Consider the following 27,170-nt stretch of genomic DNA (forward strand, 5'->3'; position numbering starts at 1 on the left):
CTGCTAGGCTGATAGAGTCCATGATGCTGAGCAAGATCCACTAGGTCTCCCAAAACGTCCTATGTAGTTTGTATGAAACCTTCCTTTTTTGTTACCAGATTTCTATACATTTTCGGTAACAAAAAAGGAAAGTTTCATACAATCAACCTAGGACATTTTGGGAAACCTAGTAAATCTTGCTCAGCATCATGGATCAGCCTACCAATTTTTATCCAAATCGGAGACGTGATCCAAATGTACAAACTAAACGGGAATTGCTGAGCTACGGTTTTCGTAGGTTGTTTTGGTGGTTTATCTTTGGGTACATTAATAAAGAAAACTAGGAAATAAATCAAAATATACACTTTACTGTTGTATTTACAAAAACAATGTATGGAGGTTTAACATACCGATTTTATTTACATGTACTTATTGTAAAAGAAAATGTAGATCATCATCGCCTGTCAACCAAAAACTTAGAATATCATTTTAAACTTATACACGTTTAAACCAAACCTTATTCACTAAATTAACAAAGGGTCTCTAAAGTTCACAATAAACTATAAGTTCGATAATATTTTGTGATGGCATTTGTGTGATGAACACAGATATTTATTAGGAAACATTAGGTAAATAACACAGTCCATACTTATACATACCACAACTTATACAGACATTTATTAGGAAACAGGAAAATATTTAACAGTTCACCTGATATATCGGAGCGGTCAAGCTGATCAGAAATATCTGAACACAATTTTATCGTCAAGGTTAGTGCGTTTTCACATTATCCGATCCGATATCGGATGGACGAAGGATTTCACAGGAAAACATCAAAGATGACGGCGTAAATATATGGAATATCGATCCGACATCCGATATCGTTGAACGTCGTGGCCACATCGAGATATATCTAGCGACTGAACATATAATAAGTTACACGTTATGTCTATTTTTTATCCAATAACTTTCAAGTTCATCTACCACTGAGTCATATTGCAAGTGTGATGAAAAACATTGTGTAACTCTGGGCGTAAGAATATTGCAAACTCGAGTCGTTATATCGCTCATGTCACGGTCAAGGTGATCATAAATAACTAAACACACTTTTATCGTCAAGATGTTCGGGCGTGTTCAGATACTTTTGAACGCCCCGTCCGTTGGCGACAGTAAATATATAAGTAAGTTACAAATTGTGTATTTTTTTTTTATTTAATCACTTTCAATATCATCTAACACTATTGGAGAGTCATTCGTCATCAACTCACTCAAGCCCCCCACCAGCCGGTCTCTAGCGAGCCCCCCTCTCCCACTCCCTCAACACCCGCCCCCTGTCGGGCGCGGTGACCAAACTCTCCACCGCTCCCTCCTGCTGCTCTTCTAACAACTCATCTCGCTGTTTTTGCTCTTTTAAGTCTGTGTAAGGTATGGGTGCGTTACATTCTTGCGCGATGTTATGCAGGATCACACAAGCATTTATTATGTTCCTAGCTTTGCTTTCCTGTAATGGGGTAGTGAGTCTTCTCCAGCGTAGTCTGATGGTGTGGAGGGTTTGTTTGATGGAGTTCCAGGCGCGGTGGTGGAGGGAGTTGTAGAGGGTTTGGGCGCGGGAGGAGGGGGAGGGGAAGGGCGTCATGAGGGTTTCGCGCTGGAGGTAGCCGGAGTCACCTGTAATAGACAATTTATGTGAACACTACGGCTCAAATTATCTTTTTAGTGAGCTGAAAAGTCAACAATCGATGCCACTAAGCTTAGAATACGTTTAATAGAGTTTTTTCAATCAATCAATCAATTATTTATTCGTGATAACTACAAAATACACAAGTAAGAAAACAGAACAGCAAATAAAAGAAATGAAACATATAAGTTACCACGAAATGGTCCCGACTCAGCATAAAATGCTAACACGACGGTCAGCGCTGGTCTTCCATCGGGACCATTTTGTTGGTCACGAACGCAGCTGTACGACGCGGACCTTTTTTGCCTTTGTACCTTTTTGATTTTAACCCAAAAATAAATCAAGGCAGGCAAGCAAGGTCGATAAATAATAAAACATCAGGCCGTCCCTATCGCACTATTTGTAAGTGTTTTAATTTGATGAGATCACATCACTTATCATCGTGGGTTTAATTGTGGAGTAGGCGAGAGGCTGGCAACCTGTCACTGCAATGTCACAATTTCGTTTTAGTTTAACCCCTTCCCTTGCAAGTGCCACTGAAACTTGAGTAGTCTAATGTGCTCTGCCTATCCCATTGTAGGATACGGGCGTAACGCTGGAAGTTGCCAGCAATATGCGGAGGTGAGGCTATTTCTTGGCACATCATTTTTTATGTCAGTGTAATAGTAAAAAGTAGTGTTTTTTATGTCAGTGTGTAGTGTGGGTTAAATTGTGGCGTAGCCGTGAAGCTGGCAACCTGTCACTGATGTCAGTTTCGTTTTCTTTCAACCCCTTATTTGCCAAGAGTGGCACTGAAGCTTTAGTTGTTTCATGTGCTCTGCCTACCCCTTTATGGGATACAGGCGTGATTGTATGTATGTTTGTTATTTATTTAGAATTCACTGTAAATTTTATTCAATGACGTTATGTTTCGTTTTCGAATGTCTTTATTGCAGGTTTAAGCAGCTGTACAAGCTTCCAAACGTGCTTGGCGTGGTGGACGGGGTGCATATAGAACTACGCGACTGAAACTACTAAATTTCATGTGTTCTGCCTACCCCTTTATGGGATACAGGCGTGATTGTATGTTGTTGTATTAGTTATTTGTTATACAAATGCAAAGTTGTATTTTAACGCCGAGTGTGGAATTGAAAAACGAGCAAGCGAAAGGATAGTTGAAGCCGCCCTACAGGCTGTCCTACAGGTGTACACTCACCCAGCATGTGGAGCCGCTCTGGCTGTCCTACAGGTCTACACTCACCCCCGCTCTGGCTGCCCTACAGGTGTACACTCACCCAGCAGGTAGCCGTCCTGCAGCCGCTGCAGGTGGTGATGCAGGTGGTGCGCAGTCCACGCGGTGCAGTCGTGCGTGCAGCCGCCCTGGCTGCTGTCCACGCTGAGTATGTTCAGGTCCGCGTCGCAGATCTATGACAAAATTAGTTGGTAAGCTTAGGAATTTTCTATAACTATATTTTTACACCCGCTCTCGGTGTAAAAATAGTTACCACCTGTACCACGCGACCAATCGACCTGTCTCTCACTCATACAAGCATGGTACGCGTTTACACGAGCTTAGATTGTGTGCGTAGGAACGCGCTTCTTTCATATATTTGATCGCCAGTGTCCGAGGTGTGCCGTTAGATTAGTGATATTATTAGGTGACACAGTGGGTTAGGTTAGATATGTATGTGACCCTACTAGTTGACACCGTTAGGTTAGTAATATTACTAGTTGACACCAATAGGTTAGCGATGTTACTAGTTGAAACTGTAGGTTAGGTTAGATATGTATGTGACCTTACTAGTTGGCACCATTAGGTTATAGTTTATCTTACTAGTTGCACGTTGAGCGAGTGAAAGCCCGCTCGATTGAGGAAGACGCCCTCATGTCCCGGAGGCCAGTCGCGTAGCTCTATATGCACCCCGTCCACCACGCCAAGCACGTTGGAAAACTTGTACAGCTGCTTAAACCTGCAATAAAGACATTCGAAAACGAAACATAACGTCATTGAATACAATTTACAGTGAATTCTAAGGACTCTGATATTAAAATTTTAATAGCATATTCGGGCCATTTTTTTTCAAAGTTGTCCCCCAACTTTTTTTTTTTATTTGGAAATTTAATGTGGTTATTCACTCGGAATCGCGAGCTCTTTCAATTCTAATAGGAGAAAAAGTGTCCCAAGGCTTTTCCCTAATTCCGTTACCATTTTTTCATACATTTTGTATGGCGGTAACGGAATGGAAGGTTCGAAAAAATGTATGGAAGTGTTGGGACATTTTTTTTTCTCCTATCAGGATCGAAAAAGCTCGTGATTCTGAGTATTAATAGTATTAATCGTGTAAAAAATACCCATGTTACAAAAAAAGTGGGGTGGACAACTTTGAAAAAAAAAATGGCCCATTCATATTAATTTATTTCGTAAATGCAGATACATTACACGCCTATCTATTATGGGAATTTACAAAACAATTTTAACTATGTGTTGTGTTCCTGTCGGTGAGTAAGGCTGCCAGAGCTCAACGAGGGTGCGGTGTGCTGATGACGGGAGGACTTACGGAACTAACTTGTTCCGTCTATTGTACTTTGAGTCGTCGGCAACCCGAACCCTCCTTAGAACTTGTACACTCCTTTTTGCTGTGTTAATTAAGTACACTAGTGTACAAGTTTCTAATGGGGTGGCAACGCGCATGTGACACTGTTTGAGTTGCAGGCGTCCATAGGTTACGGTAACCGCTTTACATCAGGCGGGCCGTATGCTTGTTTGCCACCGACGTAGTAAAAAAAAAAAAACTATAAAACTCCCGTAAGACTCAAATCATCATCCTCCTTGCGTTATCCCGGCATTTTCCACGGCTCATGGGAGCCTGGGGTTCGCTTTTGACAACTAATCCCAAGATTTGGCGTAGGCACTAGTTTTACGAAAGCGACTGCCATCTGACCTTCCAACCCGAAGGGTAACTAGGCCTTATTGGAATTAGTCCGGTTTCCTCACGATGTTTTCCTTCACCGAAAAGCAACTGGCAAATATCAAATGACATTTCGAACATAAGTTCCGAAATTCATTGGTACGAGCCGGGGTTCGAACCCGCAATCCGGATCGAAAGTCGCACGCTCTTACCGCTAGGCCACCAGCGCTTCGCACAAGCATAAGGCATATTTAATTCTCTGAAGAAGAACGACGTATTATTAAACTACAATATAATTTATTGAAATTAATTTCTATAGAGTACCTACCTAGTCTGTTAATAATTTTTTTGATGAATACTTTTGCATGTTACATTTTATCTTGTTATTTAATGCATGTTAATTATAAGATGTAATGTTTTGAAAAGAAGTGGCCCGCCGAGTTTCTTGCCGGTCCCATAGTGGATACCCCCCTCTCAACTGAGGGGGGACTGAAATCTTCTCGAGGCTGAGGCGTAGGGTTAGAGCCGACGTAGCTTTATTTCACGTTCATATGCGCATTGTAATATGCCTACTTGAAAAATAAATATTTCATTTTAATTTTTTTTTTCATTTTACCTTTTTTTGATTTTCTCCCGTTGTTCCTTCTCCATTGGGAAGGTGATATACTTATTGTAGAAACTCTGATGGTTGAGCGCGTCGATGACTTGCGCGGCGCCCGCCAGGGGGCGCGCGGCGTCCGTCGCTAGGTAACGCAGGCAGGACAACACCTGATAATAAATACTAAAAATAGTAACAGTGCGAAAAAAAGGAAGTTGAGATAAATTAAAACACGATCGAAGGCACTAGTGCGAGAAGTGGTTCATTATATGCCAGGTCGAAACTTCGGAGGGCCATCTGTACTGAAAAACGTCGTACGATACACGTGCGAAAAGGAAATTCGCAACTCGTGTCGATTTAAAACACTCCCTTCGGTCGTGTTTTTATTTATCGCCACTCGTTTCAAACTTCCTTTTATACGCACTTGTATCGTAATGTACTATTTCGAGCACATGCATAAATAGCTATTTTTATGGGACTGATAGTGAAGTTCTAAATTAAAAACCGGCCAAGAGCGTGTCGGGCCACGCTCAGTGTAGGGTTCCGTAGTTTTCCGTATTTTTCTCAAAAATTACTGAACCTATCAAGTTCAAAACAATTTTCCTAGAAAGTCTTTATAAAGTTCTACTTTTGTGATTTTTTCCATATTTTTTAAACATATGGTTCAAAAGTTAGAGGGGGGGGACGCACTTTTTTTTCCTTTAGGAGCGATTATTTCCGAAAATATTAATATTATCAAAAAACGGTCTTAGTAAACCCTTATTCATTTTTAAATACCTATCCAACGATATATCACACGTTGGGGTTGGAATGAAAAAAAATATCAGCCCCCACTTTACTTGTAGGGGGGGTACCCTAATAAAACATTTTTTTCCATTTTTTATTTTTGCACTTTGTTGGCGTGATTGATATACATATTGGTACCAAATTTCAGCTTTCTAGTGCTAACGGTTACTGAGATTATCCGCGGACGGACGGACGGACGGACGGACGGACGGACGGACGGACAGACAGACATGGCGAAACTATAAGGGTTCCTAGTTGACTACGGAACCCTAAAAAAGCAAAAAGCACTAGTCCGGAAAAGTAATACTATCCGTACGATTTTGCTTTATAAAAAACGCACTTTTCGATCTTGTAAAAAACATTGCTAACTTGATCCGTGTGGTGACGGGTTAAGAATTTCACCACCCCTTTCGTCCCGTGGGTGTCGTAGAAGGCGACTGTGGGATATGGGTTAAATTGCGGCATAGGCGAGAGGCTGGCAACCTGTCACTGCAACGTCACAATTTCGCTTTCTTTTAACCCTTTCACTGCCAAGAGTGGCACTGAAACTTGAATAGTTTCAGAATATATTCAGAAACAAACAGTCATACATTTTTTTTTTCACAATAAAAGGAACAGAAAATAGACCTATAGTTTCATTTATGGTATATAGGCGTAGGGTATGTATTTATTTGTTTTTACATCCATACTAATATTATAAATGTGAAGATGTGTGTATGTCTTCGTTTGTCAGTCTTTCACGGCAAAACGGAGCGACGAATTGACGTAATTTTTTATGTGGAGACGGTTGAAGGGTTGAAAAGTGACATAGGCTACTTTTCATCTCTTTCTAACGCAAGCGAAGCCGCGGGCAAGAGCTAGTTATTTAATAAATCTTACCTTCTTAATGCAGTGTTCCTGTATATGTGGCGCTAGCTCGTGCGCCAGCGTGCGCACGCGCCGCTTGGGCAGGCGGTAGTGGGCTACGAAGTCCGCTTCCGACAACGCGTCCCAGTCGAACTGCTGGCTTCCGGGACTTACTGATGGCGTTGGCTGAAAGAAACGGCATTTAGACACCTGTTACACAAAACCCATAAGGTACAGCAGAGCTAATCTCGACTGGGGGCAAAATGTAGCTGGTCCATTTTTTCCATGTTTTACAATATTTGCATTATTAAATAGAGTGTCCACTGGTTATATATAGTAGGCGTGTTCAGTGATCATGTAGAACTCAAAAACATAGTGTAATAATGGGATAAATGGATTAGTTACAATTGCCCTCCAGTCGAGATTTGTCCCGCTGTACCTTACTGATATTATAAATGGGAAAGTGTGTCTGTTTCTTTGGTTTGTCCGCTCTTCACGACAAAACGGAGCGACGAATTGACGTGTTTGACGAGACGAGTTTGACGTTGTTTGTCAATTTCATCTTAATGTTTATCATAAGTCATAACAAATTGAACTCGTACCTAATTACAACCTTGTCATTTTGAATATTGGGTTTAAATTTGCTTACTGCGATTACCTGTCCAATTTGAAGTTTACTGTGACAAAGCTTTAAAGTGTTTTACAGTGACATCTTAGCTGTCTATTGGTAAACCTTATATCGTTGCAGTAACGTACACAAATAAATAGTTTTATGGTTTATGGTGGAAGTTAGCAATTATTTTATTGAGTGTAGAGCTAAAAGTCAAGTAGAGCTGTACAGAAAATTAAAAATTCAATTTAAAAAAAAGTAAACATCAGATTAAAAGATGAATACTCTAGATGAGTTTAAAAAAATAAAAATCAGTTGGGGTGTCTGAGGTTTTGAGTGTTACCGGAAACACGTTGTATAGTGTACACCGATTTTCATGAAACATGTCTAAGAACACTCTCGACTGACTCAGCTTTCAGACAAAATAAACTAAATCAAAATCGGTTCATCCGTTCGAGAGCTACAATGCCACAGACAGACAGACAGACAAACAGACAGACAGACAGACAGACATACACACAGACAGACACGTCAAACTTATAACACCCCGTCGTTTTTGCGTCGGGGGATAAAAATAAAATATCAAAGAATCTGACTACGTGGAAAGTAACCCACGACGGGTTACTTCCAATGATTTAAAAATAAAATAAGGATTACCGGCTCAATCGGCTCCAGTTTCGGCGTGGTTAGTTCTGGCACTTTCCGCTTTAATATACTCGGCCTGAACGATTTGGTCGTTGGTATATCCGACTGTGGATTCTGCAGTGGCTTCCGATCACAGGATTCATCAGGATTCAACGATAATTTTGACGGTGGATTCGGCGACGCTAGATTAACCGCCGGCAGTTTCGACGTTACATGTTTTCGAGCTAATTTCGATTGTTGTCTCCGTAAGGATGGTCTAAACCGTTTCGCTGGTATTCGAGTAGACTTGTTTTGTAGTGAAGCAGGCGCGTTTTCTTCTTGAGGTTTTGTTTCTTTTTGTAATATGCGTGGTTTAAACTTTGGCCGTTTCGTCATTCTTTGAGCTGTCAGTTTAGTTGGTATTGAAGTATTTATTTGAGCATCCGACTTGGTTGGCACTGAGAGACTTCCAGTAGTTTCGCTTGGTGAAGTCCTTTCTACTTGAAGTTTAGTTAGTGATTTCATCCCTGGAGGTAACTTTGTGAATCTCCGCTTGATAATCGGGTTCTTCAATGATGGCGTGGACGCTATCAGATCTGTGACTTTTATGGCTTTTTTAATTCTACCTAAATGTAATTTTGCCCATTTCGATGTTTTTTCCGTTTCGGTTGAATTCGATGGTTTTTCATCAATCGATTTGGCTAATTCTGAATTTGGCTTGGAATTTACTGAAGACTCAGCAGATAGTGAATTCTCGGAGACTACTGGCGGAGTCGGCATGGATGTAACTTTTTCCGATTCCGGTTTCAACTTTGGTCGTTCGGATTCAGACGGCGTAAGTTTCGATGTAGATGGTACAGGATCAGTTAATGATCCTGTTTCTGATTGAACAGCGGATCCTGAATCTATCGATATGGGTGACATTGGTGGGGTCAGATCGGATTCAGAATCAGACACTGTTATCGTTAACGTGTTCGTCACAGGTCTCCTGTCTGCTGAAATCAACGCGCTTAAAATCGGCGCGGTGGCTACAACTTGTTGCCGTGGTAACTGCCTCGGCGCGGCGGAGATCATGGCGCTGAGTATCGGCGCGGTCGGCGTGGCGGGTTTGTTTGTCGGCGTCGGCGGTTTTGGGTGGAGGCGGCGCGTGAGCTCGGCTAGAGGCGATTCGATGTCGGCCTCGCCTTGTAGGATGAAAGAGCCGCTGTCTAAACGCTGGAATATTTCATTTTATTTCGTTTGTTTAAAAACAATCATCAAAGCACTTACTAATTATTGTCCCAGATTTGTAAGAACCTCTTTTTGATACACGACAGCGCCCACAAAACGTAAACTCGCGGAACCTAATGAAATTTTAAATAAAATCCTTTAATATTATTAAAAAAAATCAAGTACTTAAAAACAATATTTCGCTGACTTTAAATATAATCTAACACATGTTACATTTTTGCGGATCTTCGTTAGTGAGTAATTTACGATATTAATTTATCACCCAGGATTTACTTGTTATGTCATTTATCATTCATTTTTATTAACCGACTTCAAAAAAGGAGGAGGTTCTCAATTCGACTGAATGTTTTTTTTTTTAAACTAGTGCTGTGGCAGAGTCTGTAATTTCGATTCAAATGACATTTTAGTAAGTTGATAGAAATCGTATATTTGTTTAAGCACCTCCTTGTACATAGGGCCTAATCGATTCAACCAATTCGAAATTAATCGTTACATTTGGCAAACGATAACGTCTTAGCCACATCACAACATACTTCAAAACAAATGTGTCAAAAATGTGTATTTACAAATCTGGGACAATATAACCACATTATAGTAAAAAAAAATACGATACAAGTTCGTAAAAGGGGGAATTCAAAATTAGTGATGGTAAGGAGTGTTTCAATTGAGACGAGTTAAGAATTTCCTCTTCGCACCCTAGGTAACACCATAATATGCACTCATCAATCTCATCATCCTCCTTGCGTTATCCCGGCATTTGCCACGGCTCATGGGAGCCTGGAGTCCGCTTTGACAACTAATCCCAAGATTTGGCGTAGGCACTAGTTTTACAAAAGCGACACCATAATATGCACTGAAAATAATATTAAAAATTATACATTAAACATTGCACAAAGTACGTTTTGCCGTTTTTACTGTTATGGTGTGTCTGTCCCTTTATACTGTATTTTTGAGTAACAAATAAATAATGACATAATGATTCAGAGATAATTATATTGTTATAAACAACTGACCTGCGATAGTATCGGGTGCAACCTCCCATTCCCCAGACAGTAGAACTGCAGGGCAGCCCCGCGGTTCAGCAGCCTCTGACACGCCGCCGCAGATTCCACTGCTACCAACATCTGAAAAACCATACATCGATTATGATGACCATGAGATTCTGTCAAAAGAACAGCTCTCAGAAGGCATTTCCATTGTTCACGGTCCGACGGTCCGACACCTGCAGGCGACCAACCGACATTATTTGACGGGTTACCCTCATCTGGCAAAATAATTTTAGTCCAAAACACACTTCGCATAACATGTTTTGCAGAAACACATTCAGTCGAATGGTAATTTTGCAGAAAACTTAATTGACATTATTACTACCACGCATAAGCCACATTTGGCAGAATATTGTTTTACAGAACATCACTTTGGCCAACTTTAATTTAGCATAATTGTATGTACCATAATAATCTCATTGTAAAACTCCCGTGAGACTCATACATATTTAAAAATATTTTAAGCGGGTTACTCACGTATTAAGTCGATATAGCGTTCGACATGTTTCGGTTCAATTTCGAGAACCTTTCTCAAGAGTAGCGACCCCGCCTTTACATGTCGAGAGCGCGACGCATACTAGTATCAGTAACGCTATATCGACTTAATACGTGAGTAACCCGCTTAAAATATTTTTAAATAATCTCATTGCATAATATTACAGAAATATTACTCGCTATCAAAAAAGAAAAGCTGCCCCAGAGCCACCGTTAGGTACGACGACGAGCGAAGCGAGATTTGCGAGAGATTTGACATTAACACGGGATTGAGTCATACAGCCAGTCTTGCTTACTATTTTTCTTTGAGTCACTCAATTTAAAGAAAACGGAAGACTTATGGGGAACATCAGTTAAAGTAATTAGTCATGTCATAGATATAATAGCACCTTACTTGGCCGTAATATATAATATTTCAATTTCACAAGGCACCTTTCCAGATCTTATGAAATGTAGCAAAGTCATACCGCTTTTTAAATCGGGTGATTCGAGTGATATAACCAATTTCCGTCCCATATCAATACTTCCTGTACTAAGTAAAGTCTTTGAGAAGCTAATGTTAAATGATCTACTGGGACACTTCAACAGACATAGATTACTTACAAGCAAACAGTTCGGTTTCACAAGGGGCCGTTCCACGACCGATGCTGCTTCGGTACTCATTAAACATATATATAATTTTTGGGAAAATTCTTGTGATGCAATTGGCATATTTTGTGATCTTTCAAAAGCCTTTGATTGTGTGGATCATGGAACGCTCATTTTGAAATTAGAACATTATGGTTTGTCTATAAATGCCCTAAACTTTATGTCTTCTTACCTTAGCAATAGAACACAAACAGTAGTTGTTAACAAAACTCGCTCTAGCGGGACTGTAGTCCAATTAGGAGTGCCACAAGGCTCAATTTTAGGTCCATTCCTGTTTTTGGTTTATATAAATGATTTGCCATGTATAGTGAAAAACTTTTGTGAAATAGTACTTTTTGCTGATGATACATCACTGCTTTTTAATGTTGACCGAAAATCTACGGATTACAATGTAATTAATAGCACGTTAGCTGATGTACTGCAGTGGTTTACTGTCAACAATTTACTTCTTAATTCTAAGAAAACCAAATGTATTCGATTTTCTCTGCCGAATGTTAAACCAATCGATACAAAAATACTTTTGAATGATGAATGCTTAGAGATGGTAGATACAACACTGTTTCTTGGTTTAACATTGGACAAAAATCTACAATGGAGTCCTCATATAAAGAAACTAGCAAGCAAATTAAGTTCAGCCGCATACGCCGTTAGGAGAATCAGGCAACTGACTAATGTTGAGACAGCTCGCCTAGTGTATCATAGTTATTTTCACAGTGTAATGTCATACGGTATTCTGGTTTGGGGCAAAGCAGCTGACATACAGACTATCTTTGTATTACAAAAGAGAGCCATTCGTTCTATTTACAACTTAGGAACACGTGAATCAGTAAGAGAACTCTTCAAAGAAATTAATATCTTAACTGTAGCTTCCCAATACATTTATGATAGTATAATTTATGTTGTTAAGAATTTAGACTGTTTCACTAAGAATTCTGATATCCATAATTATAACACTAGAAACAAAAATAAGCTTGCCATAAAGAAGTTTCGTGTCCGTAAAGTACAGAAGTCATTTGTTGGGCAATGCATTCATTTTTATAATAAGTTACCTGACACTGCTTTGAGATTACCCCTCCCAGCTCTTAAGAACTACTTAAAAAAATCATTGATGTTAAAGGCTTATTACAGAGTCGAGGACTATTTGACAGACAAACATGCATGGCCCGAACCAGAAACTACAAAAAACGAATAGCAATTAAAATAATTGTATTATGTATAGAGGACACAGTTCAGATAAGAAAGCACATCAAATATTTTATATTTTATGTTGTGTAGGTAAATTACATATTTAATGATATTGAGATTCATATTATCTTTTTCTTCTATGACAATTTGATGTTTTCTCTGAAGAAGAACGACGTATTATTAAGCAATAATATAATTTATTGAAATTGATTTCCATAGAGTACCTAGTCTGTTCATATTCTTTGATGAATACTTTTGCATGTTAAATTGTATGTTGTTATTTAATGCATGTTAATTATAAGATGTAATGTTTTGAAAAGAAGTTGCCCGCCGAGTTTCTTGCCGGTCCCATAGTGGATACCCCCCTCCCAACTGAGGGGGGACTGAAATCTTCTCGAGGCTGAGGCGTAGGGTTAGAGCCGGCGTAGCTTTATTTGACGTTCATATGCGCATTGTAATATGCCTACTTGAAAAATAAATATTTCATTTTCATTTTCATTTTCATTTTTATTTTCATTTTCATTTTCATTTTCATTTTCATTTCATTTTCATTTTCATTTGATAACCGATTCCTTTTTTTCATAAACTGGCACTTATTTACCATCACCGTATTATACACTCACCATAGCATATGTGAGAGGGGAGTCGAGAACCTTCTGGTACAGTTTTTCTTGGAATGTCACGTGCGGGGCCGCCTTGCCGTCTTCCGCTGTCTGCAACAAAATTTTCATTTTAGACTAGTTTTTTCCCGCGGCTGCGCCCGCATACGTAATCATACAATACGTTTTTTCATACAAATTTTCGATCCCCATTCCACTCCCTTAGGAGGTGAATAAAAAAAAATCCTTTCTTAGTGCTCCTCCACACCTTGCCAAATTTGGAATCTCTTCTCTAAGACCAGCGGTTTCGGCTGTGCGTTGATGTCAGTCAGTCAGTCAGTTTCTTCTTTTATATATTTTTTTTATTTTTCAAGTATTTCTCAAGTAGGCATATTACAATGCGCATATAAACGTCAAATAAAGCTACGCCGGCTTTAACGGCCCAGCCACGACATTGGTCTAAGCGCGACAGCGGTGAGCGGCAGCCATACGCGCGAATGAAAAGTCCCATCGCTGTGTCTCGCTCCAATGTATGGCCGCCGCTCACCGCTGTCGCGCTTAGACCAATGTCGTGGCTGAGCCGTAACCCTACGCCTCAGCCTCGAGAAGATTTCAGTCCCCCCTCAGTTGGGAGGGGGTATCCACTATGGGACCGGCAAGAAATATATTTAGATATCAATATTACACCTTACACAAAATCATAGATCAACCTAGCCCCAAACTAAGCAAAACACTTGCGTAAAATAAACTTTTTAACAAAAAATAAAACCGCCTTCAAAAATAAGCGCGTTACAAAACACGGAGAAACTAAAAAGCAAAAAATAATAAACCTTTGAATTCAGGTTTCTTATCGTATTGCAATAATCTAAACATCCAAATTATAAACAAATCAATTATTTTTGCAGTCGGTACCAGACCTGTTCGTCGCCTTGCTATTGCCTGTTTGCCCCACCCAACCATACGCAGGCTGGCACCGACTCCAAAAATAATTGATTTGTTTATAATTTGGATGTTTAGATTATTGCAATACGATAAGAAACCTGAATTCAAAGGTTTATTATTTTTTGCTTTTTAGTTTCTCCGTGTTTTGTAACGCGCTTATTTTTGAAGGCGGTTTTATTTTTTGTTAAAAAGTTTATTTATTTGTTGATTTTTAGTGGTTCCTATTGATATTATACGTATCAGTCCGAATACATGTACACTAGTGAAAGAATTATCCTTTAACTCCTAACCATTGAGGAGTTGACCTTCCATCATCAGCTCAGCCACATAAAATTATTACTATCAGGCGTAAATACTGGTTTACCTTTGAAAAATACACTAAAAACATTACATGTGCCTATAACATTTGAAGAGTTCCCTCGATTTCTCCAGGATCCCATCATCAGACCCTGACTTGGTGCCAATGGGACCATCTCGGGGTTATACCCGTTCGATCAAAAAAAAATTTTTGAAAATCGGTCCACAATTCTCGGAGATATCGAGGAACATACATACAAAAAAAAAAAAAAAAAAAAAAAAAAAAAACATTCAGTCGAATTGAGAACCTCCTCCTTTTTTGAAGTCGGTTAAAAATATATTTAAAAAAGTAAAATGTGGCACTTAAGACGCACCAACGTGCGCCTTTAGTTCAGCCGCCAGCCCTGCCTTCTAAAACACAGCTAACCGCGGTACTTACGACACCAGCATTGCAATGGACGAGAATGGAGAATAGAGAAGCACCGAATATTCGGTTACTATTCGGTATCCGGCCTATTCGGCCCTTATTTTAATATTCGGCCGGATGCCGGATAGTGACGTACTCCGGATACCGGATGTGCTATTTTTTATTGAATGATTTTGGGGTAGACAAATGAAATGTAAAAAAAAACAGTTACGGCTATAATACTTCTAACCATAGCCCTTAATTAAAAAAAAAAAAACAATAAATAAATAAACAAAAATAAACGCGAAGTTCTCTACGAAACAACGCGCCCGCTCCCTGCTTAAATTGTAGGTATTGTAGGTAAAATTCTGCTGCCGAATATTCGGCAGCCGGATACCGAATATTCGGCCGATGGTTGGGCCGAATATTCGGTATCCGGTATCCGGCCAAATAACTATTCGTTGCATCTAATGGAGAACATACTTAAAGTCCACCTGGCTCTTTCACAAGGTATGACGGCGAGAGTGGTAATAGACTCCAGTAGAGGGAGTCTTAAGCTAAAAAAAGGTATAATTATACTCACTGGCAGGTCCAGTCGGACCCTAGGCCTCAACGCCCATATGGCGGCCTTCGGCGGTGGCTTCTGTTGGTCAGACACCACGAGGTGCCCCTTCAGCCGCCAGCCCTGCCCCGGGCCCGTGCACAGAACGTAATTGAAGTCCACGGGCCGATCCTTCACTAGGTATGACGGTGAGAGAGGTAATGTTTTCCAGTCGAGGAAATCGAGAAAATCTGAGGATAAAACATATTTATCTGTGACATTCATAATGTACAGGCAAAAAAACGGGGAACAGAGGCATTAAATCTGAACCTAAAGTAGGTATAGGGATTAGAGGAGGTAGGGCATAGTGAATGATATTCCGCTTTGTGTGGTAGGGCACAGCACAGCGGATATCGTCTCGCTCGAATCTAGAGCAGAGCCCAACTGGGGTAGTACCTCCGCCTTACAGAAGACCGCAGCCAAATAGCACTAGACCCTACTCATAGTGTTGTGTTCCTGCCGGTGAGTAAGGCTGCCAGAGCTCAACGAAGGTGCGGGGTGCTGACGACGGGAGGACTTACGGAACTAATTTGTTCCGTCTATTGTCCTTTGAGTCGTCGGCAACCCTAACCCTCCTTTGAACTTGTACACCCCTTTTTGCTGTGTACTTATACTTAACACAGCAAAAGGGAGTGTACAAGTTTCTAATGGGGTGGCAACACGCATGTGACACTGTTTGAGTTGCAGGCGTCCATAGGTTACGGTGACCGCTTTCCATCAGGCGGACCGTATGCTTGTTTGCCACCGACGTAGTATTAAAAAAAATAGGAAATAATGATACTTAGCGAAACAACTTTTTGACCCAAAGTTTTGAGTATATTTAGCGTTACTCAAAACAATTACCAAGAAATCGAATCTCTAATTAACAGAGTTTCAGTTAGGTCTAAAAGTTGAATGTTTGAAAACTTGAATATTTTAACACAAGTCAAATTATATTCTATTGAAAATATTTCAACTTGTGTTATACCAACCTGAGTTTGGTTCACATGGGGGGCAAGAACCACACCGTTCTACCCTAGGGATGGTCAGAGGGCGCTACGAGTCCTTGTATAAATTACTCATATGAGAGATAATTTCGACCTCAGCAGCTGTGACCTGGGTGGCCGAGCGGAAATAGGCATCTGCCGCGATTGCAGTGTACGCTGATTCGATTCCAGCCTCAGGCACTGGAGGCCTTGGTCACTTTTTCTTTCGTATGTGTAATTTACTTCGGTTTTAATTTATATATATATAGTGGTGTGACTACTTTAAGATAGCACAAGTTGAAATATTTTCAATAGAATATAATTTGACTTGTGTTAATTAGAATTTTAACACGCGTTACAAAGAAACTATCACAATTAGGTACATTTTTCCAGACTAACTACGGTACCCGAAATTTATCATATAAATATTCTATGAAACTTCAGTAAAATACAACTATTCACTTACTTTTGTATGAAATATTGTGTGTATATTTTTTCGGTATCATTTTAAAAAGATTCTCAACAGGGACCACCTGGAGCAAATCAATATTTCCCGCAGTTTTCAGAACACTGTTACTTAAAGCTTTCGTGTCTCCGTTTTCGTCCACTGTACCGCTGGTGTTGGAAGTACCTTCAACTGGGGTTTGTTGTGTTTTAGAACCTGTAGAATCTTCAAGTTTTGGTTGAGTCCTATTAGAATCATCAGTAGGTTGTATGATTTGCAATACTGAGCCACATAGCAAAGCTTGGTTTGCAACAATGCTAGACTGTGGGTTCATAAGTATAGTTGGTGTGTTAACACAAGAAACTGGGTTAACCATAAATGGACCAGGTTGCGGGCCAGTTACAAATTGGTTCATAGGTTGATCTTGCTTAAGGACTATGCCATGGAAATTTTGAGCGAGTAAAGTCCCGTCTATCGTTAGGCTTGGCTGGTTGATATTTGTTTGCCTCAATGGTAGTACTCCCGCCATATTGGCGACACCCCAATTTGGAATGAAAATTTTTGGTGTCTCTATATTTTGCGTAATATTTTGTATTGCTATGTTCTGTGTTGGTATATTTTGCGTTGGTAAATTTTGCATTGCTATATTCTGTGTTGGTGAATTTTGCTTTGCTGTATTTGGTGTTGTTGTATTCTGTGCTATTGCTGCTTCTCTTGCGATTATATTCTGTGTTTCTGGAACTTCATTTGTGTCCTTATTTTGTGTCTGTAGATTCTGTATTGACAAACTTTGCATTGTTGTATTTGAAGCTAACAAAATCTGTGTTGCTATCGTGGCTGCTAATTCATCTGCTATATTTGCATTTGGTTGAGTTTGATTTTGCATAGCTATATTTTGCGTTACCATATTCTGCGCTGTTACATTATGTATCGGTGTATTTTCCATTGCTATATTCTGTGATGATACGTTTTGTGTAGCTACATTTTGTGGTGATATATTTGATAATTGATTTGGTAGTATATTTTGTGCTTGAGGCCAATCACTTGTTATATTTTGTTGTTGTGGCCTGTTTATATGTGGTCCTTGTAACACAGGATTCGATAATAAACCTTGTAAAGGATTAAAATTATTCAGTGAATTTTGAGAGTTTTGTACAAAAGTCCCATTTTGAGATTGCAGCAAAGACTGAGTTGATGGATTTATTAAATTTTGTGTAGATTCGGTATGTAATGAATTCTGAATAGTCTTGCGAATGAGCAAGTTTTCTGACAAGGAAGTTTGCTCTGATTCTTGCGTCGGAGTCCGTGCCCACGGCGGTGGGACCGATGGTCGGAATGTATTATGTAAAATATTTGTTCCAGAAGCTTGCAAAGTCGATGATGCTGAAGGACCAAAAACTGTCGATGGCAAAATGGCAGAATCGTTGTAGGTCTGATTTGGCCGCACACGCTTAGTCGCATCCTAGAAGCAAATAAGTTACTTAGTTTTTTCTTAATAAGTTATTTTTTAATAAGAAGACTTTATGCTAACATACCTGTATAGGCATCATTGGTGCTACTTCAGCCGTCGCTATACCACGATTATTCCTTCTCACTATCTCCATATCCGGCAGTCGAACCCTTTTTCTACCTCCCCCCATTTTTTTATCCTCTTCATCCACCCTTCTTAAAGACACCATACAAGGCTTGCATTGTTTTAACAATTCTTTATTCGTCTCATAGAAAGATCTGGATATATTTTTCTCATAGGCTAACCTAGCTCTATAATCTCTATATCTACTGCTAGAAGGTTTATTTATAAATTCGTTCCTCTCATAAGACAATCTACTGTATGAAGTTTCAAAAGGTTTATTGGAGGTGGATTGTCTACGGATTGGTAAAGGAGGGTTGTGAATTTTTGGTTCGTCGATTCTTCTTAAAAGTACCACTGGACACATTAGTAGTTTGGGATCTGAAAACGAAATCATAATTTAGGAAAAACTACAAAATAATATCTTATGACAATATAAATATAAACACAGATTTTAAATTCAGAACTGACTCAATTACTAGTTAAATCTATGATAAAATTGACAGAAATTTAATTTAAAAAAAAACTCACCAATGCCACTTGACTCTTGATTCGTGTCATTTATGTATTCGCAATGTTTAGTTACTACTTCGCCCTTTAATCGGTTTTCTACTTCGTCAAAATCTTTGCTCATCGAACTATTTTCAATTTCACTATCAATATCATTATCACTATCATTTTTGGTACGCATAACGTTCTCTATTTGTTTATTTAGATCAGGAGAAGAACATTTATTTTTCTTATGCCTTTCAATTAATTCTTCTTTTATGTTATGTTCATGGATATCAATTTTTATATCTTCTAATTGGCAATTATCTTCATTTTCTTTGAATTCTATACTGTCGTCATCATCGTCTTCGTTATTTTCAAGTTGGACTTTCTGATATGAAACTGAACTATTTATATTTTGAGGCTCTTCATATTCTTCACCCTTACCCATTTCAAGGTTAATAATAGTTTTCACATCTTCTTCATCACTTTCATAAACTATCATTGCATCTACATTACTTAAGTCTATATCCTGAATAGCATCAATAATATTTTCCTTCGGACTCGGAACGTCATCTTCAATTTCGATTACTTCTGGTTTTATTGTTACATCTATATTTTTATCACAGTTCTTACTCGTGGAAGTATGTCTGTTCAGAATTTTATTTCTTTTATGAGCTGCATTAATTATGGCACTGACTGAGGCCTCTATATTTTTTCCCAGATCTGCAGTACAGAAATAAAACAGTATAAGAATTTATATCGGTGCAATTAAGGACTCTTGTTTATCAAAAACAAGAGTCCTTAATAAATAAATAAATATCATAAGACATTCTTACACAGATTGACTGTGGCCCACGGTAAGCTCAAGAAGGCTTGTGTTGTGGGTACTAAGATAACGATATATATAATATATAAATACTTATATACGTAGAAAACATCCATGACTCAGGAACAAATATCTGTGCTCATCACACAAATAAATGCCCTTAACGGGATTCGAACCCGGGACCGTGGCGCAGCAGGCAGGGTCACTACCGACTGCGCCAGACCGGTCGTCAAAATACTTAAATAAAGTATAAAATTTCATGTGGATTGGAACTTAGAACGTTATCGTATAACTACATTCAATTAAAAATAAATTAATAGTTTAAAAAACACTATAAAACACGCTTTTATAAATGCACGTAAAAGCCAAAAATAAATTATGGATCGTTCAAGTTGTCTCTATTTGTGAGCTGAAGTTTAAAAACTATGTGCTTTTAATTATAATATTTGATTGTAAAAGCGTGGGGCGCTGGAACAGGAAAGACTTTTTGTATAACTTGCTGATAAATCAAATTATGCTATGTTACGGGAAGGAGGTTACACAGATTGACGCGCTAACTGGAGTTGCAGCATGACTAGTAGGTTCTACATTAAACAGTCAAATCAATTAAAAGTCAGTGTTCAAAGTAGGTACCAGTTTGTCGAACTCAGACAAAATATGCGCTAGTAGCGAGGAGAGTCGACAGTCACCGACACTTAGAACGCCGCTTTTTTCCGGTAATCAAAGTACAAAAGGGGAAAGTGTCTACAGTGACAGGATGCAGAGTTCTTGTTCGTGGACGAGATATCTTTGGTTCTCTTTGGTAACCCTTAGGCGGCATATGTAAACGTTATGTTCTTATGCAACTTCATTCGCCAGGAAGTTCGGATTAGTATTTGTTTACAAGAAAGTCTTTCCTGTTCCAGCGCCCCACGCTTTTACAATCAAATATTATAATTAAAAGCACATAGTTTTTAAACTTCAGCTCACAAATAGAGATAACTTGAACGATCCATAATTTATTTTTGGCTTTTACGTGCATTTATAAAAGCGTGTTTTATAGTGTTTTTTAAACTATTAATTTATTTTATACTTTTTAGTCATTAATAATGAAATACTTTTAACATTTATACATAAATTTATTTCAAGTAGGCGGATTTTACATGCCATTTGTGGCTTAACTGTATTTATTGCTAATTGCTACTTAATAATAACTAGCGGCTACCTTCATATTACGGTATTATCATAAAAATGTTTATACCTAGTAAGTTATCCGTAAAAGATAGACAATATAGACATGTGCCATCGCGGACTTTTTGAAGACATTAGAGAGACATACTTTCGCCATACATTGTTTTGAAGCTCTCAGCTAGTGGGATTTTGTTTGACTCGATTAGAAAAAAATATTGTCACATTTCAACTAATTCAAACAAAATTTAAGTATTTCTTTTTTGCCGAGCCCCCCTTTATTTGCTCTTGACGGTCACAGGAAAACCATTACCCAACTTATTTTAAATACAACGATGATCTTTCTTTTATGCGGGGGGCTTCGCCCCCCGAGCCCCCTTTGTTTGCTCTTAAAGGTCACAAGAAAACCTTAACCCAACTTTTTTTAAATACAACGTTGACCTTTCTTTCATGCGGGGGGCTTCGCCCCCCGAGCCCCCCTTTTCTTTACTCTTAAGGATGACAAGAAAATCTTAACCCAACTTATTTTAAATACAACGTTGATCTTTCTTTTATGCGGGGGGCTTCGCCCCCCGAGCCCCCCTTTTCTTTACTCTTAAGGATCACAAGAAAACCGTAACCCAACTTATTTTAGATACAACGTATCTTTCTTTTATTCAGGGGGCTTCGCCCCCCGAGCCTCCCTTTGTTTGCTCTTAAAGGTCACAAGAAAACCTTAACCCAACTTTTTTTAAATACAACGTTGATCTTTCTTTCATGCGGGGGCTTCGCCCCCGAGCCCCCTTTTCTTTACTCTTAAGGATCACAAGAAAATCTTAACCCAAATTATTTTAAATACAACGTTGATCTTTCTTTTATGCGGGGGCTTCGCCCCCCGAGCCCCCCTTTGTTTGCTCTGAAAGGTCATAAGAAAACGCTAACCCTACTTATTTTAAATACTACGTTAATCTTTCTTTTATGCGGGGGTTTTCGTTACTCTTAAGGGTCACAAGAAAACCCTAACCAAACCTATTTTAAATACTACGTTGATCTTTCTTTTATGCGGCGGGCTTAGCCCCCCGAGCCCCCCTTTGTTTGCTCTTAAAGGTCATAAGAAAACGCTAACCCAACTTATCTTAAATACTACGTTGATCCTTCTTTCATGCGGGGGGCTTCGCCCCCCGAGCCCCCCTTTTCTTTACTCTTAAGGATCACAAGAAAACCTTAACCCAACTTATTTTAAATACAACGTTTATCTTTCTTTTATGCGGGGGCTTCGCCCCCGAGCCCCCTTTGTTTGCTCTTAAAGGTCACAAGAAAACGCTAACCCAACTTATCTTAAATACTACGTTGATCTTTCTTTCATGCGGGGGCTTCGCCCCCGAGCCCCCTTTGTTTGCTCTTAAAGGTCACAAGAAAACGCTAACCCAACTTATTCTAAATACTACGTTGATCTTTCTTTTAAGCGGGGGCTTCGCCCCCGAGCCCCCTTTTCTTTACTCTTAAGGATCACAAGAAAACCTTAACCCAACTCATTTTAAATACAACGTTTATCTTTCTTTTATGCGGGGGCTTCGCCCCCGAGCCCCCTTGTTTGCTCTTAAAGGTCACAAGAAAACGCTAACCCAACTTATCTTAAATAATACGTTGGTCTTTCTTTCATGCGGGGGCTTCGCCCCCGAGCCCCCTTTGTTTGCTCTTAAAGGTCACAAGAAAACGCTAACCCAACTTATTCTAAATACTACGTTGATCTTTCTTACATGCGGGGGCTTCGCCCCCCGAGCCCCCCTTTTCTATACTCTTAAGGATCACAAGAAAATCTTAACCCAACTTATTTTAAATACAATGTTGATCTTTCTTTTATGCGGGGGGCTTCGCCCCCGAGCCCCTTTGTTTGCTCTGAAAGGTCATAAGAAAACGCTAACCCAACTTATTTGAAATACCATGTTAATCTTTCTTTTATGCGGGGGCTTCGCCCCCCGAGCCCCCCTTTTCGTTACTCTTAAGGGTCACGAGAAAACCCTAACCAAACTTATTTTAAATACTACGTTGATCTTTCTTTTATGCAGGGGGCTTCGCCCCCCCAGCCCCCTTTGTTTGCTCTTAAAGGTCACAAGAAAACGCTAACCCAACTTATCTTAAATACTACGTTGATCTTTCTTTCATGCGGGGGGCTTCGCCCCCGAGCCCCCCTATGTTTGCTCTTAAAGGTCACAAGAAAACGCTAACCCAACTTATTATAAATACTACGTTGATCTTTCTTTCATGCGGGGGGCTTCGCCCCCCGAGCCCCCCTTTGTTTGCTCTTAAAGGTCACAAGAAAACGCTAACCCAACTTATCTTAAATACTACGTTGATCTTTCTTTCATGCGGGGGGCTTCGCCCCCGAGCCCCCTTTTCTTTACTCTTAAGGATCACAAGAAAACCGTAACCCAACTTATTTTAAATACAACGTATCTTTCTTTTATGCAGGGGCTTCGCCCGCCGAGCCCCCTTTGTTTGCTCTTAAAGGTCACAAGAAAACCTTAACCCAACTTTTTTTAAATACAACGTTGATCTTTCTTTCATGCGGGGGCTTCGGCCCCCGAGCCCCCTTTTCTTTACTCTTAAGGATCACAAGAAAATCTTAACCCAACTTATTTTAAATACAACGTTGATCTTTCTTTTATGCGGGGGCTTCGCCCCCGAGCCCCCTTTGTTTGCTCTGAAAGGTCATAAGAAAACGCTAACCCAACATATTTTAAATACTACGTTAATCTTTCTTTTATGCGGGGTTTTCGTTACTCTTAAGGGTCACAAGAAAACCCTAACCAAACTTATTTTAAATACTACGTTGATCTTTCTTTTATGCGGGGGCTTCGCCCCCGAGCCCCCCTTTGTTTGCTCTTAAAGGTCATAAGAAAACGCTAACCCAACTTATCTTAAATACTACGTTGATCTTTATTTCATGCGGGGGCTTCGCCCCCGAGCCCCCTTTTCTTTACTCTTAAGGATCACAAGAAAACCTTAACCCAACTTATTTTAAATACAACGTTTATCTTTCTTTTATGCGGGGGCTTCGCCCCCGAGCCCCCCTTTGTTTGCTCTTAAAGGTCACAAGAAAACGCTAACCCAACTTATCTTAAATACTACGTTGATCTTTCTTTCATGCGGGGGGCTTCGCCCCCCGAGCCCCCCTTTGGTTGCTCTTAAAGGTCACAAGAAAACGCTAACCCAACTTATTCTAAATACTACGTTGATCTTTCTTTTATGCGGGGGGCTTCGCCCCCCGAGCCCCCTTTGTTTGCTCTGAAAGGTCATAAGAAAACGCTAACCCAACTTATTCTAAATACTACGTTGACCTTTCTTTCATGCGGGGGGCTTCGCCCCCGAGCCCCCTTTTCTTTACTCTTAAGGATCACAAGAAAACCTTAACCCAACTTATTTTAAATACAACGTTTATCTTTCTTTTATGCGGGGGGCTTCGCACCCCGAGCCCCCCTTTGTTTGCTCTCAAAGGTCACAAGAAAACGCTAACCCAACTTATCTTAAATACTACGTTGATCTTTCTTTCATGCGGGGGGCTTCGCCCCCCGAGCCCCCCTTTTCGTTTCTCTTAAGAGTAACAAGAAAACCCTAACCCAACTTATTTTAAATACAACGTTTACCTTCTCTTTATGCGGGGGCTTCGCCCCCGAGCCCCCTTTGTTTGCTCTGAAAGGTCACAAGAAAACGCTAACCCAACTTATTTTAAATACTACGTTAATCTTTCTTTTATGCGGGGGCTTCGCCCCCCGAGCCCCCCTTTGTTTGCTCCTAAAGGTCACAAGAAAACGCTAACCCAACTTATCTTAAATACTACGTTGATCTTTCTTTCATGCGGGGGCTTCGCCCCCGAGCCCCCCTTTGTTTGCTCTTAAAGGTCACAAGAAAACGCTAACCCAACTTATTCTAAATACTACGTTGATCTTTCTTTCATGCGGGGGCTTCGCCCCCGAGCCCCCTTTTCGTTACTCTTAAGGGTAACAAGAAAACCCTAACCCAACTTGTTTTAAATACAACGTTGATCTTTCTTTTATGCGGGGGACTTCGCCCCACGAGCCCCCCCCCCCCCCTTTTCTGTTCATATCTTCCGGCACCATCATCAGGCCTTGAAACCTAATCGTAGTCATAGTTCATTACAAGACTTTTCTAAGAAGCCCAAAAACAGCTATGATACGATGTTCCATCATGTAGTTCCATTTCATATCTTCCGGCTCCATCATCAGACCTTGAAACCTTATCGTAGTCAAAGTTCATTACAAGACTTTTCTAAGAAGCCCAAAAACAGCTATGATACGATGTTCCATCATGTAGTTCCAGTTCATATCTTCCGGCTCCATCATCAGACCTTGAAACCTTATCGTAGTCAAAGTTCATTACAAGACTTTTCTAAGAAGCCCAAAAACAGCTATGATACGATGTTCCATCATGTAGTTCCAGCTCATATCTTCCGGCTCCATCATCAGACCTTGAAACCTAATTGTAGTCAAAGTTCATTACAAGACTTTCCTAAGAAGCCCAAAAACAGCTATGATACGATGTTCCATCATGTAGTTCCAGTTCATATCTTCCGGCTCCATCAGCAGACCTTGAAACCTAATTGTAGTCAAAGTTCATAACAAGACTTTTCTAAGAAACCCAAAAACAGCTATGATACGATGTTCCATCATGTAGTTCCAGTTCATATCTTTCGGCTTCATCATCAGACCTTGAAACCTAATTGTAAGTAGTCAAAGTTCATTACAAGACTTTTCTAAGAAACCCAAAAACGGCTATGATACGATGTTCCATCATGTAGTTCCAGTTCATATCTTCCGACTCCATCATCAGATCAGCTCAACAGTACCATATTATTGTATTGTCATCGGAACTACATAATATAGCTGCCAATTTTCATTACGCTACGATCCTTGGAAGATGGTTAAATTAGCCTCCGCAGATTCCATTACATAGTTAGTTACATACACGACGACCTAATAAAAGCGTGTTAATTAAAAAATGACTGGCAACATACGGGGATTCGCTGCAGCGCACTGAGACTGTATGAAGAGTTTTTGTAGGATTCGTTCCTGTATGACGAGAACTTCATGGAAAATGTAAAATTTGGTTATAGTAAGATTTTATTTTTCCATGACATTTAAACTATCGAGCAAGTAATGTTTTCTAAAAACTTCAAAAACTCATAATAGCGGCTCTCTTTAAAACAACGCCTGGGGTTCATTCGCCACCATACAACACGAGATTCGACAGCTCCAATATATTTGATGGCGACTGTGATATCCACACTAATATTATAAATGGGAAAGTGTGTGTGTCTGTTTGTTTGTCCGTCTTTCACGGCAAAACGGAGTGACGAATTGACGTGATTTTTTAAGTGGAGATAGTTGAAGGGATGGAGAGTGGAGAGTGACATAGGCTACTTTTTGTCTCTTTCTAACGCGAGCGAAGCCGCGGGCAAAAGCTAGTATTTGATATATTTGATTCAGAAATGTGAATGGCATACGTACCGTGTGTTCGCGCGGGTGTCACACGAGACTCGCCCGGCGCCGGCCCGCGCTCGCTCTGGCACATACATTTGATAATTATGGGTTAATGCGACATTAATGGTTTATAAACACTTAACATTTTTTTTAAACTATAAAACTGCCGTGAGACTCATACATATTTAAAAATATTTTAAACGGGTTACTCACGTATTAAGTCGATATAGCGTTCGACATGTTTCGGTTCAATTTCGAGAACCTTTCTCAAGAGTAGCGACCCCGCCACAAACGTAACATAGTGGGTAGCTCCGATCTCGCCACGGTGACGTCGCCCGCGCCGCCGACCCCCCCTGCGCCCGTCCTCAGCAGCCGCGCGCACCGAGCAAGCGCCCGCAGTATGCGTCGCGCTCTCGACATGTACTCGTAAAGGCGGGGTCGCTACTCTTGAGAAAGGTTCTCGAAATTGAACCGAAACATGTCGAACGCTATATCGACTTAATACGTGAGTAACCCGCTTAAAATATTTTTAAATACTTAACATTTTTTTTTAATAATTGTTATTTGTTTTACATTTTTAGGTGCCAAGAACATTGTTCAGTCTAGCAACTGCACATTGTTTCATTTACGCGGCAACCTACTTAATGCAGAGCCATATTTATTATTTTAAGTAAAGGTATTGTTAATGCGTACCAAAGACCTATATAACTTCGTATAGACCGATAAAATCTAAGAAAAAAAACGTACCTCAAAACCATACAGAAAAA

The 27,170-nt window shown here is 39.8% G+C and overlaps 1 protein-coding gene across 1 annotated transcript in view; it reads right to left on the reverse strand.

Moving 5' to 3' along the window:
* Positions 1 to 327: 327 nt before the first annotated feature.
* The window catches only part of LOC125238584, a 43,937-nt gene continuing 17,094 nt past the window's right edge, over positions 328 to 27,170 (reverse strand). The window contains exons 7-19 of the mRNA XM_048145933.1: positions 26,431 to 26,485; positions 18,970 to 19,653; positions 18,404 to 18,819; positions 16,890 to 18,330; positions 15,441 to 15,649; positions 13,237 to 13,326; positions 10,253 to 10,363; positions 8,043 to 9,224; positions 6,809 to 6,961; positions 5,162 to 5,313; positions 3,471 to 3,606; positions 2,932 to 3,061; positions 328 to 1,647 (exon numbers count right to left, since the gene is read on the reverse strand). Coding sequence (XP_048001890.1) covers positions 1,271 to 1,647; positions 2,932 to 3,061; positions 3,471 to 3,606; positions 5,162 to 5,313; positions 6,809 to 6,961; positions 8,043 to 9,224; positions 10,253 to 10,363; positions 13,237 to 13,326; positions 15,441 to 15,649; positions 16,890 to 18,330; positions 18,404 to 18,819; positions 18,970 to 19,653; positions 26,431 to 26,485 — 5,136 coding nt within the window. The 3' untranslated portion in view covers positions 328 to 1,270. The remainder of the gene's footprint in view (positions 1,648 to 2,931; positions 3,062 to 3,470; positions 3,607 to 5,161; positions 5,314 to 6,808; positions 6,962 to 8,042; positions 9,225 to 10,252; positions 10,364 to 13,236; positions 13,327 to 15,440; positions 15,650 to 16,889; positions 18,331 to 18,403; positions 18,820 to 18,969; positions 19,654 to 26,430; positions 26,486 to 27,170) is intronic.

This window comes from Leguminivora glycinivorella, chromosome 24, assembly GCF_023078275.1.
Source record: "Leguminivora glycinivorella isolate SPB_JAAS2020 chromosome 24, LegGlyc_1.1, whole genome shotgun sequence".
Classification (NCBI taxonomy): Eukaryota; Metazoa; Arthropoda; class Insecta; order Lepidoptera; family Tortricidae; genus Leguminivora; species Leguminivora glycinivorella.